The sequence below is a fragment of the Notolepis coatsorum genome, assembly GCF_963971535.1.
Source record: "Notolepis coatsorum genome assembly, chromosome: 1".
Classification (NCBI taxonomy): domain Eukaryota; kingdom Metazoa; phylum Chordata; class Actinopteri; order Aulopiformes; family Paralepididae; genus Notolepis; species Notolepis coatsorum.
Window position 1 is genome coordinate 88,375,906 of NC_140165.1, and position 19,518 is coordinate 88,395,423.

Consider the following 19,518-nt stretch of genomic DNA (forward strand, 5'->3'; position numbering starts at 1 on the left):
AGTGTGGTTATTTGAAGTTTGGATTTCTTTTTTCACAACTGAGGTACTGTAGGTAGATTACATTTTTTGAGACTAAAGTACAGAAAAAAGGTACCGTTGGGTACCGGTATCGATTCACAGGTACCGGTACCGTATCGGTTCAAATGTGAACGGTACCCATCCCTACTGAACACACAACTGCAGGGCAAGGGCATTTTTGCTCATGAAATGCATAGCCATGTGAAAGCCTTCATGACAAAGTTGCAATTAATTTCAAGGCAACTAGGCAGCAACAATCTCAAACACATGAAAACCCTGAAAGAAGTCAAACCATCAGCTGATCACCGGCACAGGTACTCATCCATGTTGGGAGCACTGCATGATGAATTTTCAAGGCGTTTTCAAGATTTCAAAAAGGTTGAGGATGAAATGCAGCTGGGCCCTGTTTCTTGTACCTGGATAACTGAGTTAGCCGGATAACTTTAGCTGGATAACTGAGTTAGCCGGACTTTCCGGTTTCATGTACGTGGATTTTCCAAATCACCATGACAACAGATCCAAAAGTTTGAGCCTGGTCGAAAGCAGAGTTCAAGTTCAACTTAGCCTGAACCATCGCCACGCCCCCGCAAAGAAGTGACGGCCCGTTTCCTGAAACTATTCCCACAGTCTACGATCTGCATTATACCATTCTGAATTACGTTCTTGTGCTCCATTCTTCCAGAGGGGGCTTTTGAAATGTAAAATAGACCCAAAATGCTGATACTAAATTCACTTTGTCCTAAATAATGCACGTTATATATACCGTGGCGACGGTGGCGCTCGCTCGTGCGATGTACACATTATGTGGTTATTTTAATTGTAACTGGGATTAAGATGTCTGATGAGATGCGCTGTTTGACGGATTTGAGAAATTGAATGAGCCGTTGACGTCACATTAATGAATGAGGATAAAGAGATAAACTTCATTTATAACAAAGGATATTCTAAACACGGGTCTCTCGTTCATTAATGTATAAACAATGAATTTATCCCATCTGGCAAAGTGGTCCAGCGGTAGTGCTCAAGCCTGCCAACCCAGCGACCGGGGTTCAAAACCCGGTCTTTCCAATATGATTTTTTTGAATATAATATTAATGATTATACGCCAAAGTAGCCTGGTTTTAAGTTAAAATATTATAAATCTACATGCATTGAGGATGTCATTCTTTATATAGCTCTCAACGTGCACCAAATTGAATTATTCCTATATTGCAAAAAGAAGGAGACGACTAGGGTCTTGAACCCCGGTCGTCTGTGTGAAAGTCAAAAGAACAACCCGTTAGACCACATTGGAGATAAGTTAAAGATTGACTATACATCAATCAATGGGTAAGAGAGCCGTATCGTAATTCTGTATAACAGTTAACTAATTATTTTCGCTAGCAAGATCTCATTTGATTATTCAATCCAGCAGGCAAGTTTAAAGAAATATAATCTGATTGATTGAGGTAATGAGGGACTTAAAATTAGCCTATAGATAACGCATTTAACTTGTCGGCGAGGCGATTGAGCCGTACTGCAATATGTTAATAAAGTTTTAAATCAATTAATCAATCAATGCCGCTAGAGAATCAGGATTTCTGCGATCGACACCTGCTGTCTTCTCAGCTGAGGCGGGCGCGCGCACTGATCCTGAGAATCAAGTCTGGCTTGAGTTAACGAGACTGAATCCACCTTCTTGGAACAGGAAAATCCCGGCTTCAAACATCGGGTTAACTGAAGCTGGATAATGACATCTTGATCGACTTAGTTGAACCACGTACAAGAAACAGGGCCCTGGTTTCCTCTCCCTTTACCTGCAGTGTTGATAGTGCACCCACTGATGTTCAGCTTGAACTCATTGACCTGCAGTCTGATTCACTACTGAAAGAGCACTTTAAGTCAGCATCACTGCTAGAGTTCTACTCTGCTCTCAAGGAGGAGAACTTTCCAAACATGAGGAGACATGCTCAGAAGATGTTGGTTCTCTTTGGATCCACCTATATGTGAACAGACATTCTCAGTCATGATGACGTTTACCAAGTCCAGGTACAGATCCTCTCTCACTGATGAACATCTGGCAGCTGTGCTTCGCATCTCCACCTCAGACATGCAACCTGACTTTGATGGACTTGTTAAAGCTCAACAGAGACTGGATTTATCACACTGAATGAAAAAAAAATAGCTGAAGAACACTAAAATGTGGAAATATAACAAGTGAAATGGGACACTTGATCTTTTTTTTCTTTTTTTTGCACAGTTCTGAAAACATTAAATGTTTAATATAGGCATGTAAAGTAAAAAAGGCTACTGGGACACTTTTCTTTACACAGTTCAGTGACATGTCTTGTTTATTTTGGCTATAAGATGATGTGATGTCTTTAGAAAGCTAAGAAAATCCTTGTTTCAATAGTATATGAAACTCAAAATAATAACTTTATTTGTATAGCACTTTTTCATACATGCCCTTTGTTATTAATGTTTCACATTTTGTTTATCATTTTGGAAATAAATTCTATTTGAATAAATGATATTTTTGAAAGCTAACCTCACCTTTTAATTGCCAAATAATAAAATACACTCTTACCAGGGGTCAAAACTATGCCATTTACTGCTTTTTATATAGAAATAAAATGTATATTATGCATAATTGAGTTTGGAATTTTGGCCCGGCCCTCCAACATATTTTCAGTTGCTCATTCGGCCCCCCGGGAAAAATAATTGCCCACCCCTGCTTTAGACCATATTTTAGTATGAATATGTGAATGAAAAAGTATAACGTTCCTACATCCTGAACGATAGATAATTGACGTTGAATGGGCCATAGTAATGTCAATTTAGCAATACAATTTAAAAAGTTATAGCCCTGCAAAGAAGGGGAACTTCTCCATAGACAAATAGAGCTGGCAGAGGATGGTATAAGGATGTACATAAGCGTGGCAGAGAAAGGGTTAACATGTACATGTATTATTAATGTACCTTGTGGTACCATGTACAAAATGTTAATAAAGTATAAGGAAAAAACTGTGGAAACGTAATGAATAAAAAGGCAGTGAAACAATAATCAAATAAACACCAAAATATATACTATCTCTATTGGAATGGAGACTTCAGCACAGGATAAACTAGGGATGGGCAAAAATAATCCAGATCGATTGATCACATGATGTACTCGAGTTCTCGTGGAGGAAAACGCTGTACAAAATAAACGTCTTTTCCGGTGTTTTAGACTTTTATTTTGAAACCCACCCACCGGTCCGGAGCGTAAGTATTGTTGTTATCATCCTAGCAGAACGTATTGAGCGGACAACTTGTCTCGTCCGGTTCTGTGTTTTTGAGCTAATGATAAAACAAATGTTGAAATTGTTGGTGAACAACTAACTTTAGGTTAGTTTTAACGTTAGCTACTAACGTTAGATGCAGCTACTACAGGCAATCAACGATGAGGAGGAAGCGTCAAAGCCGTATATAATAGAATAGTAGCCCTGTGGTGCGTAGGCACGACTCGAAACTACCTGTTATAATAAATTAATTCATGTTTAACTTATCCCCGTGTCCAGTCCTTTGACTAGCCCCACCCGTTCATTGTAAACAATGATGCATGTAATTGTATTAACGTTATTCTGTGTTGTAGCTATGCTATACGTTGTATTTCGTTTGTTAGCTATTTAGCTCATGTTGATAGCATCAATGCTAGATCTTTAATCTTTATTTAGCAGTCCAGTTTCTCCGGGCAGTAGCGAGTAACTACTTGGGTCTAAAAACAGCTACACTACAAAGAACGCTACTTGGTTAAAAGGAGCAACACTATTGAGAAATGTAGTTAAGCTATGTGGCGTTGCTAGTGCCCCACGGAGCTCCCGTGCTGTACTCTGTAGTAAGGCCAGCGGCCCCCCACACGGAGAGTGACTGACAAGGGGTACTGGTTCCGCCTCATTAAAACAAACGCGAAAATAGCAATTAATCGCGCCCGTCAAAATCATTGCATTCATTTTAATTATAGCGCAGATTAATCGATTTATTGCTTATCGCGGCAGGCCTACCCATACGTTTACACCTTGGCTGTGTCCGATACATCCATACACACACACATAGGTTCACGTGCACGCAACTGCACGAACACTGAAGGGCATATGCCCAGGTACACACCCATTTGTAGACGCATGGACACACGCACACTCCCACACCTCTTCCAATTTATTCTATATCACCCAATCAGGCATCCTTTTTTTTTTTTTTTAACAGGCATGTTGGTTGCCCTTGCTCGGGAGTAAGATGTTCTGCCTTATTTCAGGGCCTGCTTGATGTGAGGTTGTTAATGTTAACATATTATTGTTATGCTTACCGTTTACCGTTGCCACCTATATTACCTTACCTGGTTGGGTGTATCCCACTGGACAGCTGAAGACCTTATATAATACCAAGATCTGAGTAAAAACTTTTACTCTTACTTTTCTTTTCTTTCTCTTTATTATTTTATTTTACCTAAGGGGCTCGACGGGGGCCTGAGCGGCTGGCTCCATAGGTAGAACACCTCCAACACAAGCACATTATTATTATGTGTGGATTCGTTTCTGAAGGGTATTTTGGGCACCTTGTTTTTTATAGGTGTCAGGGGGGGGGGGTTACCGGACTTGTACATTCAACATGCTTAACTGATCAGACGTCTGTTTTGCTTTTCACCTGTGGTTGTGCTGAGCTCTCTCTAGGTTCCAGATGCATGGCCTCTCTCATCTACTATGATCGACACAGGTGATACCATGGGGCTGGAAGGGTGCTCTGTCAATTTCGTGAGTTGGAATGTTAAATCACTCAACCACCCAGTAAAGCGTAAGAAGGTACTTACACATTTAAAACAACTCAAGGTAGACATAGCGTTTTTACAGGAGACGCATTTAAAAACTGCGGACCATGCTCGACTGGGGGGGGGTGGGTGGGACAGATGTATCACTCCAACTTCCACACAAGGGCCAGGGGAGCAGCCATTTTGATAGATAAAAACACGCCATTTACTATGTCAAGTGTAGAGGCCGACCCTGCAGGGCGCTATATTATAGTGGTGGGGAAACTGCATTCATTTCCGGTCATTCTGGCTAATATCTACGCACCAAACTGGGACAACCCTTCGTTCTTCACCAGCCTTTTTTCTCGCCTACCGGATATAACCTCGCACCATCTCATCCTTGGCGGCGACATGAATTGTGCACTCTCCCCGGTGCTGGACCGTAGCTCGCCCAGAAAAGCCCCCCAGTCCAGCTCGGCCCGCGCAATCCGGCGCTTTCTTAAATCATATGAGGTAGCTGACGTGTGGCGGTTTCGTAATCCTACATCCAGAGGATACTCCTTTTTTCCCCCGGTCCATAATACCTTCTCGCGCATAGACAGCTTTCTCCTGGATAAGAGACTCCTTCCCCTCGTAACCAAATGCGAATACGGAGCGATAGTTATCTCAGACCATGGTCCCTTAGTTATGAAAATGAGTATCCCGAATACACGGCTCGGCCACCGCCAGTGGAGACTCAACCCGTTGCTCCTGTCGGAGGAAGCCTTCACAAGCTTCATCACCTCGGAAATTACATTATTTCTCGACATTAATAAGACTCCGGGAATGTCTTCCTTAACCATTTGGGAATCACTGAAGGCGTACTTAAGGGGACAGGTGATTTCATATTGCGCCAACCAAAATAAGATAAACACGGCACGCCTTAAGCAACTGACGGACGAGATTTTGGAGCTAGATAGACTACCGTACTTTTCGCACTATAAGCCGCACCTGACTATAAGCCGCAGCAGCTAAATTGAATGATGTGTACATATATAAGCCGCACTGGACTATAAGCTGCAGGTGTTTTAATGTTTAATTACCATATGTAATTAGCATTGGGACACAATACTGTCGGACAAATAACAAGAATTAACTCATTTACAAGTTGTATTAAGTTTAGCAAATAAGGGAACAGATAAATAACATTTCAATGCAGTCAAAAAAGAAATATTTAGATTTTTACATTTTCGGGTTTGGTCACGTCGAGTCACATATAAGCCGCACCGTTATATAAGCCGCAGGGTCGAAAAATGGGGGGAAAAGCCACGGCTTATAGTCCGAAAAGTACGGTACATAGCCACTCGCCATCAACCGACACGTTGAAAAAACGTATATCGCTGCGAACTGAGTTTGACCTCCTGTCAACGTGACAGGCTGAGTACCTCATTACTAAAACGTGACAGGGGTACTATGAACATGGGGAGAAGGCCGGACGGATACTTGCCCATCAGCTGCGACAAAGAACTGCCAACCAGTCCATCCCCACTATCAACGACGAGCGAGGCTCAAAAGCCAGACAACCTTAAAATTAATAAAAGCTTTAAAACTTTCTACCAATCGTTATACACCTCGGACTCGCAAGTGGGGCCCTCCACGCTAGACGATTTCTATAGGACCCTCCGCGTCCCGACAGTCGACCCAGAGAGGGCCGCAGATCTGGAGGAGGAACTGATGGTTGCGGAGATTACGTCAGCGATTAGATCTATGCAGAGTGGCAAGTCCCCGGGGCCAGACGGCTACCCTACAGACTTCTACAAAAAATTCTCAACCCAGCTGTCCCCGCTGTTGCTAGCCGTATTTGATGAATCATTCTCAACAAATTCTCTTCCTCCGACCATGCGCCAAGCGGTTATCTCCTTAATCCGTAAGAAAGACAAGAACCCACTGGAATGCGGCTCGTTCCATCCAATTTCCCTCCTTAACGCCGATGTCAAGGTTCTCGCTAAGGTTCTGGCCCGTCGTCTGGAGGGGGTTCTCCCCTCAATTATCTCGCCGGACCAAACAGGCTTCATCAAGAATCGGTACTTTCTTTAATATCAGACACCTCCTAAATATCCTGTATAGCCCCTCTCCACCCGGAACACCTGAGGTGGTCCTCTCCCTTGATGCGGAAAAAGCGTTTGATCGGGTGGAGTGGCCCTAAACTCATAGCTTGGATTAAAATTCTATATACGTCTCCGATGGCTGCCGTTCGCACCAACAACAATCTATCCACCTGCTTTGAACTCCATAGGGGTACGAGACAGGGATGTTGGCCTTTATCTCCACTCCTTTTCGCGATCGCAATGGAGCCCCTTGCGCTGGCTGAGGCAGAACACCGATATCAAGAGGATCATGCGCGCGGGCTCGGAGCATAAAGTCTCGCTTTACGCGGACGACATGTTGTTGTATATATCACAACCCCAAACGAGTCTTCCTCGGTTGATGACCCTACTTGCGGACTTCGGCAAAATATCCGGATACAAAATCAACATTCAAAAAAGCAAACTGATGCCCGTCGGCACCTCAGCGGATCGGATACCTCTGAGCACATTCCCGTTTAAAATTAGCCCTAAAAAGTTCAAGTACCTCGGGATATGGATCACGCATGAACATAAGGACCTATATATGGCTAACTATCAACCTTTACTGTCTAACCTGGCGAGAGATATTGAACGTTGGGACCAGGGTTAGAAATTAAAAAAAATATTCAAGGGCTTTTTTTGCCCCCCTTAATAGATTTTCGGGGGCTTTTTTTGTATTTCGGGGGCACAACATTTTTATAATGAAAATTAACATAAAGATTATAAAACATTGTTGACACTTTTTTTACAGTCTTCGTCCCTATGTTTGATAACGTAATGTTAATGTCTCCATATATAGGGCTCTACGCTAACCTTTTTCCCAAGGAGCACATGTGCTCCTAAATAAAATGTTAATAAATAAAATCTAAATACAAATTTAGGAGCACACAGAAATTTTGGAGCACAGTGACAATTGTTCAAGTAACACACACACACACACACACACGATGTGTGACATGGCTTGGTTTCATGTTTTGAGGTACCTTCAATTATCTGTAAATAATACATACATACTCTATCTAAATAAATTAAATATGATTGTCCCTGAGGGCAAGTTGTGTTGTTGTCTTGATATATCTACAAATAGCAGACGAATAGCCGGTTGCCTCTGGATCAATGAATGTCTAATATTGAATAATATTATTAGCTATTTTATTTTTAACATCCCTAATTCCAACAGTCACAAGAGGCTTGTTTCAAATTGATACATGAAAAACCCCACACACTCAACAACATCCACCTCAAACACAACAAAAGAACAGAGCATCTCATGAACTTATGTCATGGACTATGGACTGTCAGCTGAACTCGCACCAATGCATAGGGAAATAGTCAGACATCCCAGAATTATTTCATAATAAAAATTTTGAATGGACGTTTGGATTAAAATCATCCCGAAGACAGCACTGGAACGTTTGTGAGTATAGGCTCTGGCCAGATCGATCAATGAAATACGTTGCGCGCTCAGCGCTGTGGAATGAAGGAAATGCGCATCGGGATCGGATTTGGATGTTATTCTTTGGAGTTGTGTTACAAATGGAACGGTCTTTCCCCGCCGAACACAAGTTACTTAACGTTACACAGGTCGCGCTATGCAGATGCTTAGCTTGCTAACGTTAAGATAGCAGTGTAACTTAATGTTACACTATGCATGCTTGATGAAAGTAGAGCTCTGTCTGTCTGTGTTCGCACCTCTCAAGTACCTGTAACACGCAGCGGTCCCCGCCTCCCTCCCTCCTTGCATTCCACCCAAAAACTGAATTTCAGTCCAGTTTCTGAACTATTAACAGCGGAGCTGTTTTGTAATATTCACTTGTCTCGCACACTGCAAGTAAATGATTTTTCCGGTTCGCACACACATATTATTAGGGGCAAATACGAGGGAAATGCTCGCACTGTAGAGCATATATATAATTATATAATTAGTAAACTGTCGGGGGCTTTTCTTGCCCCCCTTAACTGATTTTCGAGGGCATTTGGTAAATTTTCGAGGGCATTTTGCCCCAAGCCCCCGTTAATTTTGAACCCTGGTTGGGACCCCCTGTCGCTATCCCTGGGTGGGAGAATCAACACAATAAAGATGAATGTATTGCCGAAATGTCTATATGTATTTCAGAGTCTTCCAGTCTTTCTGACTAAGACATTCTTCTCCAAGATAAACAACCAGATATCTTCCTTTATCTGGAACAAAAAACCACCCCGGATCAAAAGATCTATGCTGCAGAGACCCCGGCGTAATGGGTGGGATGGCGCTTCCAAACTTTATTTACTACTACTGGGCAGCAAACATAAGATCGTTATTATACTGGGTAAAGGGGGAGGACACAGCCCCCTGGTGGACAGTACTGGAGAGTGCGTCGGTTAAATCCACCTCCCTATCTGCCTTGTTATGTGCTAAGCTCCCGTTCACACAGCCCATATCTAGCTTTACCTCAAACCCAGTTGTCATCCACTCGATAAAAGTGTGGAACCAATTTAGAAGAACATTCTCCCTCAGGGAACTATCACTGGCTGCTCCGATCACAAGAAATCACATGTTTGTCCCATCAACGATGGATAAGGCCTTTGACAGTTGGGTTGGGAGTGGAGTGATTACGCTGTCTGACCTCTATATAGACGGCAACTTTGCCTCCTTTGACCAGCTAGTACAGAAATACAAGATCCCTAGGTCACACTTCTATAGATACTTGCAACTCCAGAGCTTCGTAACTTCGAACTCGGACTGCTACCCAGTATGTCCTCCGGCCTCCGTTTTAGACTCAATCTTGAACTGTAAACTGATCCAGAAACAGGCTATAAGCTGAATTTATGAACTACTTAATAGAAGCAACTCGATACCTTTAGAACTCCTCAGGGGTAGATGGGAGACTGACTTAGGTGAACCAATCACAGAGGTCACATGGGACAAGATAATACAGAGGATTTTCTCCTCTTCCATTTGCCTTAAACATGCGGTAGTGCCTGGTTAGGAACAAATGATAATGGATGGATTATCCAAGTGGGGGTCCGGGGGGGGTGGGCGAGCGAGAGCATATGTATGTAGGGTATTAGATAGCAAGTATTAGATGTATATCTCGTATACTACATTTATTTAAATGGTGATTTCATTGGATGTTTACTGTTAATGCTTGTATGTCAAATTTTATGTTATGTTTAAAAAACTATAAAAAAATTAAATCATGCGGGTATCCAATTTAAAATTGTACACCGACTGCATTGGTCTAAAGACAGGCTCTCTAAGATATATCCCGACATAGACCCTCTATGCGACCGCTGCAGACAGGCTCCAGCCACTCTGCTCCACATGTTCTGGACGTGCCCAAAGTTGGACACCTACTGGCAGACCATCTTTGAAACCTTCTCTAAGATATTTGGAAAGGAAGTGGAGCCATCACCATATATTGCATTATTCGGAGTGGCCCCAGCGGACATCCACTTTAGATGGTGGGAATCTAGAATGCTGGCCTTCTGCTCACTTTAGGCCAGAAGGCTGATACTGTTCAAATGGAAGGACCCAGGTTCACCGGTCTACGGCCACTGGATGAGAGGTCATGTATCATATTAAACTGGAGAAGATCAGGTATACTATCAGAGGTTGTACCGAAAATTTCCACAATATTTGGGATCCTTTCCTAACTTTCTTTGAGGGTATGGAAGCGGATAATGTAACAGAGGCGATCTGACTGGCCTTCCTGGTCTCTCAGCTTGTTATTGTTTATTTTTTCTATTATGTTCTTACTTATCTTCTTCTCTATCTGCAGAATGCAAGAGATATGTGACTTCTGTCGGGTGATTTAAAAGCTAAAAGGAAAAACAATGATTAATAAACGATCTAAGATATGGTAGAATGATTTTGTCTGGTATAGGGGTGGGGGGAGGGAGGGAGGGCCTTATTTAATTTTTATTTTCTTTTGGCCCATGTGGGACCGCCTGTAAAAAAAACAAAATTTTCAAATAAAAAAACCTTGCTCAAAAAAAATTACGCTGAGCTGACTGACGAGAGCAAAGTGCCACGACGCAAACACGAGGAAAAGAGACTCGAGTTATTTTGTATGTTACAAAATACTTTTAAGTTTAAGTCAAGCACTTTCATATATGTTATGTTGTCTGTTTAAGAAAGAGTGCAATAAATGTTTTTATTGAAAAAACAAGAATCGTGTGAGAGAATCGTGATCTCAATTTGTGTGAAAAATCGTGATTCACATTTGAGCAAAAAGTCTTTCTCTGGTCTGCATCCCTGTAACAATTGTGTGTATTGATTGAGCTACGGCAATTTGTTAATACAATTTTGAATCAATCAATAGCTTTCTACTGAACGCACAGAGAGGAAACTGGTATCTATCTTCTTGTCTCTCTCTGGAGAAGACGGTAAGCTAATTTCAGAAAATGTTGGCGTGTTCCTTTAAGACTGGCCCAAACTATGTGAATATTTAAACTTTTCTATTTTGGAAGGCATTATTTATACTCTTTTCTTCACAATTCATTGCCTAATGCATTAGTCAGCTTTCTCTCAATTTCAATTTAATTTCAATCTTTCTTATCTTTATAATAAAGTAATGTGATAATAGATTATGTCTATATCTAATTATTGTAAAAAAGAATAATAATAATACAAATAATAATAATAAATTAAAAATACATGCATTTTTGGGGCGGTCAATGTATACTATGGGACAATTAAAATATTTTGGGGGGCGGTGGTGAAGCCTTGCCAGTGCGAGTTTCCTTCTCTCTGGGTTGCCAGGTTGCAGAAAACATATTCAGCGCTGTGTGAATAAGGATATTAGATGGTGTCGCATGTCCGTAATTACACAGAGAGCACAGAGAAGAGAGCATCACGTAAAAAGCTCATGTTCCTCCCCAGCCTGTGCTGCTGTCAGCTGTGACTGTGACACACTGATCTAGCGCTGTATCGTCCTCGGTGGCACTAGTGAGTGAGATGACATGGCTCTGCCACTATGTAATGACTGTACTGTAATCTAATGTGATCCACCATGTCAGATCACACTATGTAACATGGCAGTGGCTGAACAATCACAATCACATGACGCCATGTACACACAAGAAATATATATATAGGGATGTAAGCAAATATACAGATCAAAAGTGTTCAAACTTCTATTGGCCGCAGGGAAATGTTATGTGTATTCACTTAGGTGTGTGAGTGTGTGTGTGTGTGTGTGTGTGTGTGTGTGTGTGTGTGTGTGTGTGTGTGTGTGTGTGTGTGTGTGTGTGTGTCACATTATGCTGTTGACTAAGAATGTCTTGAGTCAAGGACATCAATACTATGATATATTGCACTTTAACTCCCTCTACTGGACATTAATATGAACTGCTACCTAACTGCTCAGCTAACACGATGATACACATTACTAGTGCTGTCAATAGATTAAACAAAATTTACTAATTAATCTCACAATTTTCTGTAATTAATCTAGACTAATCTAGATTAAAAATAGCATTTTTCTATTTAAGACCAAAGCTTGTAACAGATATTTACTTGAGTAAAATCATGGAATTAATGTAAAATCAACACAAAGAAAGTATATTTAGATTCAAAGACTATTTTAATAGCTTTCTTTGAATACAGTTTCTCTCCTGTGAAATACAAATGTTCAACAAAACCATCAACATTGACTCAGCTACACCTCTTTCTTATATCCGCGGCGCTAAGATTGAAGATGTTTCACTCCATAGATTAATCTGGATTAATTTATTTGAATGCTTTAAATAATTTTAATTAATCTCCAAAGTTAAAGCATTCATTTTGACAACCCTAATATATACCCTATGTGTGTGAGTATGCGTGTGTGTGTGTGCATGTGTGTGTGTGTGTGTGTGTGTGTCACATTATGCTGTTGACTAAGAATGTCTTGAGTCAAGGACATCAACACTATGATATATTGCACTTTAGCTCCCTCTACTGGACATTAATAGGAATGAATGAATGAATGAAAACTTTATTTAACAGATTGCAGAATGGGTACAATACAGTACGGCTCAATACATACAATTGTTAAGGGGATGCAGACCTGAGAAAGACGTTTGTCTTGTTTCCATCAGGGTCCCCCATTTTCAATTCATATAGACATTTATGACATACACAACATACATGACATTTATGGCATAGGGACATATAGGTATTTAGTACTGATACATTTGTGACATAACGGTATTCAAATATACAGTGCTGTTACCCCTAGATCCTGACAGAGTATATACATATGATGGGGAGGGGACTGTACATTAGGAGGGGGTGGGTGGGTGGGAGGGAAATATACATACGGCGGGGAGGGAATATATACATGCGGTGGTGAGGAGACTGTCTATTAGGAGGTGGTGGGGGTTTTGGGCATTTACGGTGGCCAGTTTCGAATTGCAGCCTCCCGTAGGTGCTCTTTAAGAACTGCTACCTAACTGCTCAGCTAACATGATACACATATATACCCTTATGTGTGTGTGTGTGTGTGTGTGTGTGTGTGTGTGTGTGTGTGTGTGTGTGTGTGTGTGTGTGTGTGTGTGTGTGTGTGTGTGTGTGTGTGTGTGTGTGTGTGTGTGTGTGTGTGTGTGTGTGTGTGTGTGTGTGTGAGTGAGTGAGTGAGAGAGGAGAGTGAGTGAGACAGAGAGAAAAAGAGAGACCGTGAGAGTCGGAGGGAGGGAGACAGACACAGAAAGACTGTCAGATCAGACAGAATCAGAGAAAAGGTTAACATTTAACTGTTTAAGGCAAGACAGTACCCTGAAATCGCCTTTTTGCCGACGATATTGAGATTGTTATATTTTGCTTCCTTAACACATTGTCTGCCAGGCATTGTGCCCATCTTTGTGCCCTCTCTGCCAGCGCTGTAAGCCTATGGAGTGGCTCACCTTCCTTAAATATTATAGCTATATCGACATTACTATGGCCCATTCAACATCGGGTATCTATCGTTCCGGATGTGGGAACGTTATATTTTTCCATTCATACATTGTCGTGTTAGTACCCTCGTGGATATAAGTTTTTTTTTTTTTTTTACTGTATAGCAGTAATTCCTAAAAGGCGAGTTATAGGCCCCGACGCATATGATACATTATCGATTGGCGTTTTGTTCCTATACACGCTATATAAAAAAATTCAAATGTATATGATCGGTATACATTATGCTTCATCATGCGTGAATAATAATAATAATTATTATTCCTTGATTGTCAGTAACGGCTTTTTTTAGTATGGGTTGATACGTTGATCAGATGGATTGCAGTGAAATAAATAAACAATCGAGCTGAAAATAATGTTAGAATCCTCTTACCGTTCGCCGATGAGACTGGAGGAAAAATATTCCAATTATTTGACGTCAATCTGCTAGATCCATTTTCCGTTTGTATGACGCAATAAACGCCGAAATCATATTGATTATTGCCTTTCGAAAGCGATCCCAATGCACTCGAGTGTATCTAGGCCCACGTTACAATATATCTCTGCCGGAGGAATTTCCCCGAGTGCCACTTCCGGTTTGGCGTGGAGTGTAACTCGCCCGAAATCCACCAGGGGGCGGTATTGAGGCGTTGCAATATCAGACAGGGTCCAGCTGCGTCCCAGGAGGGAGGCTGGATGAATTATGAATGGCATGGCTAAAAAATTTTATATTGATCCCAAAAACGAGTTTACTCGTTGTTGGCGCACAACGTTTGGCGGGCAATAGCGACTATACTCGTTGTTGGCGCACAATGTGTTAACTTAATAAATAAACAAAAACTAAAAATCTACGTATGTCAACGAAAACTTCCAATAGGCCTAACTAAATAACAGATTACGCGCATAAAACGTGCATTACGCGCATAAAACAATCAACTGTACTAACGAAGCAACAATAGTCTTTTTTATGAGGCTATTATTATTATTATTATTATTATTATTATTTTACAACAAGATAGCCTACATAGAACATAAATAGCCTGTCTCAGACTGACTCACATGCATGGTCCCGATTCCAGCATATCAACATGGTCAGTCAGTCCAAAAACACGGGTATATAGAGGTACTGGCATGCCAGCTTTGCCAGCCTGGGGAATCTCCCCGCATTGACTTTCCACCAGTCAGTCGGATTTATATCCAGGGATGGGGAATGGCTTCTTTTAACTGTTATGCGAGGTGGTCTGCCATATGCCGACCCAGCAAACTTCTAGCAGTGGTGACTCGCCAGTCCTCGTGATGTGGTAGCAAGTGACGGTTGTCAGGGAAGTCCAGCTGTCTGTCATCAATGCAACCTTGCGAGCACCTGTAACGTTAGCTAGCTGCGCGAGCAACTCCGAACTTTGCAGCAGTGTAGCTCTCCTCGATGCACGAGGTGGTTGTGCCTCATTTGCCGAAATCCTTCGCCGTCAACCATATCGATCATGCCGTTTATTAATGCGCAGACTGGCTTGGGTTATTTTTTCAAAATCAACGCTTCTCTGAGCCTGCTTAATTTTGCAAGTTGCCGTCGCTCGTGTTTTTTTCCCTTGCTTATTTTCCAGACACAGAGGTAGTCGCCTCCTCGTCATAGTTATATTGCACCCCCTATCTGTTCAGTGAAACATGCTTTGAAAATACACCATTCTACTGACGGCTACAATGTAATAAAAGACAGACAACGTTGTAACATTTCATTGTATGATAGTAGATCGAGTAAATGTCATGTGTTCGAATAAATCCATAACGATCAATCAATCGATCTTCGATTAATTGTTAACATCCCTATCCTCTATACAAATCAGACGTGCCTTGATGGGAGGGTGAGGCAGACAGAGCAGACGTACCAGGTATGAGTTTCCTCCTGGCCATGGCTGCAGCTTTGTGAGACTCGTACTCCACGAAGGCGAAGCCTCGGTTCTTGGTCTTGTCCGTGGTGTTGGAGTAGACGATCACATCCACCACGCCCTCGGTCACCTGACACACACATTAGAGGTGTAACCATCACGCCCACCACGCCCTCGGTCACCTGACACACACATTAGAGGTGTAACGATCACATCCACCATGCCCTCGGTCACCTGACACACACATTAGAGGTGTAACGATCACATCCACCACACCCTCGGTCACCTGACACACACATTAGAGGTGTAACCATCACGCCCACCACGCCCTCGGTCACCTGACACACACATTAGAGGTGTAACGATCACGCCCACCACGCCCTCGGTCACCTGACACACACATTAGAGGTGTAACGATCACGCCCACCACGCCCTCGGTCACCTGACAAACACATTAGAGGTGTAACCATCACGCCCACCACGCCCTCGGTCACCTGACACACACATTAGAGGTGTAACCATACACATGTATCGAAATGTATTTAAATGAAAAGATGAAGAAAAGAAAAAAGGAAAGAGAAAACACTAACTTTCTTACTGTCTTCTACTATCATGCTCTCTTCCTACTATACTAATATTCAACTATCATCATCATCATCAGGTGGCTTCTTCGTTCCGAAGGTTGCCTATCACTCTCCAACCCATTCTGTTCCCACTTCTTCTCTCCAACTCCGTGACTCCGCCTCTCACTCCGCTCCAATCACAGACGTCGTCTACCCAGCTTCTTCTTGGTCTTCCACTTCCTCTCTTTCCATCCACATTCCCCATCACCACCTTCTTGCACGTGCCCGCACAACTCCATCTTTCTCTTTTTCAAATTCTGGTCTTCGTTTTCCAACTTATGTTTCGTCTCAATAATTCTTTATGGTTCCAGAACGCACTCTTTGCAATTCCGGTTCTTCTCTTAATGTCCATGTTAGCTCTACCACCTTCACTGATCCAGCTTCCAAGTTACATGTACTCCTTCACTTGTTCAAGTTTTACTCCATCCACCTGTATTTTACAAAGAGTTCCTGGTGTTTTTTCAATGATCATTACTTTAGTTTTCTTTGTGTTTAGCGACATTCCATAGTTTTTACATTCAACATTTAGCTTATTCATCATGTCCTGTAGATCTTCTTGACAGTTACAGACTATAGCGGTGTCATCAGCGTATCTTATGTTGGTGATGTTCTCTTCGCCAAGTTTTACTCCTTTCCCTCCTCTCAGACCTTTTTTCCTCAGTGATTCACTGTACATATTAAAGAGTACAGGGGACAAGATGCATCCTTGTCTACACCCTTCTCCACCGGGAAGTCTCTTGATTTCTCCTTTCCTATTCTAACATTAGTCTTCTGCCTCCAGTATAATTTGGCAATTATTCTTCGGTCAAAAACTGGTATTTCAAATTCGAAATCAATGTTGTATGTTCAACTCTGTCGAAGGCCTTCGTGAAATCGATGAAGCAAATATACAGCTTCTTCTGTTGGTCTATCGATTTTTCACCAATGATTCTGAGTTGGCAGATTGCAACTCTTGTTCCTTTTCCTTTGCGGACACCCATTTGGCTATCATCTCTACTACTATGCACTCAACACTGCAGCACCCAAGTTTCAGCACTGTTTGATGATCATTGTTACTCAGCTGATAGTTGTACCCTTCCTACTGACTTGTCGTGCAGAACTTGTAAGTCGCTTTGGATAAAAGCGTCAGCTAAATGCCAAAATGTTAATTCTATACAAATTTCAATTTTGAGGTTAGGATTCTTCTTCTTATTCTTAACCTTTGATGCTCTTTTTCAGCAACTCCACTGGAGCAGTTGGGGGTTAAGTGCCTTGCTCAAGGGCACTTCAGCAGTTGGTATTGAGTGACGGGAGAGTGTTATTCATAAACATTTTATTAATTATAAATTATTGCGTACATATAGATTCTATAGATATACTCCACAGCTTGTGTTAAATGTTAAATGTGTAATAGTATATATAGATTATATATGGAGTATATATAGAGTATATATATGGAGTATATAATTATATATGGAGTATATATAGATTATATATGAAGTATATCAATTCTATATGGAGTATAGATTCTATATGGAGTATATATAGATTATATATGAAGTATATCAATTCTATATGGAGTATATATATATTCTATATGGAGTATATATAGAGTATATAGATTATATATAGATTATATATGGAGTATATATATGGAGTATATATAGATTATATATGGAGTATGTATAGATTATATATGAAGTATATCAATTATATATGGAGTATAGATTATATATGGAGTATATATGGAGTATATATGGAGTATAATTATAGATGATATAGATATACTCCACAGCTTGTGTTTCTGTGCACCTTCTTCATCTCCTGCAAGATGTCCTCCTTCCTTTTGTCTTTGGGAATGGAGCCCATGAAGAGCCGACAGTTGTCCAGACTCACACACACTCCTATGAACTTCCCAGGACGGATCTCGTGGTTATCCAACAGCTGGATGGATCTCTGGGCCGCTTCTCTGGTGAAAGGAGAGGAGAGGAGAGGAGTGAAGAGGAGAGGATGGGATGAAGAGGACAGGAGTGGAGAGGATGGGAGTGAACATAAGAGGAGAGAAGAGGAGAGGAAGGGTCAGGAGTGGAGAGGATGGGAGTGAAGAGAAGAGAGGAAGGGACAGGAGTGAAGAGGGGATGGGAGTGAAGATGCGAGGAGGGGAGTGAAGATGAGAGGAGGGGAGGAAGGGACAGGAGTGAAGAGAGGATGGGAGTGAAGAGGAGAGGAGAGGAAGGGACAGGAGTGAAGAGGAGAGGATGGGAGTGAAGAGGAGAGGAGAGGAAGGGACAGGAGTGAAGAGGAGAGGATGGGAGTGAAGAGGAGAGGAGAGGAAGGGACAGGAGTGAAGAGGAGAGGATGGGAGTGGAGAGGAGAGGAAGAAGGGACAGGAGTGAAGAGAGGATGGGAGTGAATAGGAGAGGAGAGGAAGGGACAGGAGTGAAGAGGAGAGGATGGGAGTGGAGAGGAGAGGAAGGGACAGGAGTGAAGAGAGGATGGGAGTGAATAGGAGAGGAGAGGAAGGGACAGGAGTGAAGAGGAGAGGATGGGAGTGGAGAGGATGGGAGTGGAGAGGATGGGAGAGGAGAGGAGAGGAAAGGATAGGAGAGGAGTGGAGTGGAGGGGAGAGGGGTGTAAGGGAGAGCAGGGGATGGGAGTGGAGGGGAGAGCACAGAAGAAAAGAGAATATATGATTGATTAATAGCTTGAATATCTTCCACTGACAAAACCACCAGCCTGCCCCACAACAACCCATCACCCACAAACACCCTTCTTTCCGCCTCCACCCCTCACCTGGTGGTGTACATGACAAAAGCGTAGCCTCGGTTATCTCCACTGAACTCCATCATCAGTCTGAACTCGTAGATCTTGCCGGCCTTCTCAAACACGGGCACCAACTCATCCTCGTACATGTCCCTGGGAATCTTCCCCACGAAGACCTCACAGCCCCTGGGGGGAGGGCCACCTTCCCAGCCTGGCACAGAGACAGAGAGACAGAGAGAGAGAGAGAGAGAGAGAGAGAGAGAGAGAGAGAGAGAGAGAGAGAGAGAGAGAGAGAGAGAGAGAGAGAGAGAGAGAGAGAGAGAGAGAGAGAGAGAGAGAGAGAGAGAGAGAGAGAGAGACAGAGTGAGTGAGTGAGTGAGTGAGTGAGTGAGTGAGTGAGTGAGTGAGTGAGTGAGTGAGTGAGTGAGCGTGTGGGTCCCTGCTTCCCCCTGTAGAGAAGGGGAGCTAAAATGATATTATGTTGCCCCTG

The 19,518-nt window shown here is 42.3% G+C and overlaps 1 protein-coding gene across 1 annotated transcript in view; it reads right to left on the reverse strand.

Annotated features, from left to right (window-relative positions):
* Positions 1 to 19,518, reverse strand: part of rbm46 (RNA binding motif protein 46) — a gene marked incomplete at both ends in the record, with an annotated part of 171,389 nt that overhangs the window by 136,843 nt on the left and 15,028 nt on the right. The window contains 3 exons of the mRNA XM_084330037.1: positions 15,664 to 15,793; positions 18,078 to 18,234; positions 19,059 to 19,239. Of these exons, the coding sequence (XP_084186163.1) occupies positions 15,664 to 15,793; positions 18,078 to 18,234; positions 19,059 to 19,239 (468 nt within the window). The remainder of the gene's footprint in view (positions 1 to 15,663; positions 15,794 to 18,077; positions 18,235 to 19,058; positions 19,240 to 19,518) is intronic.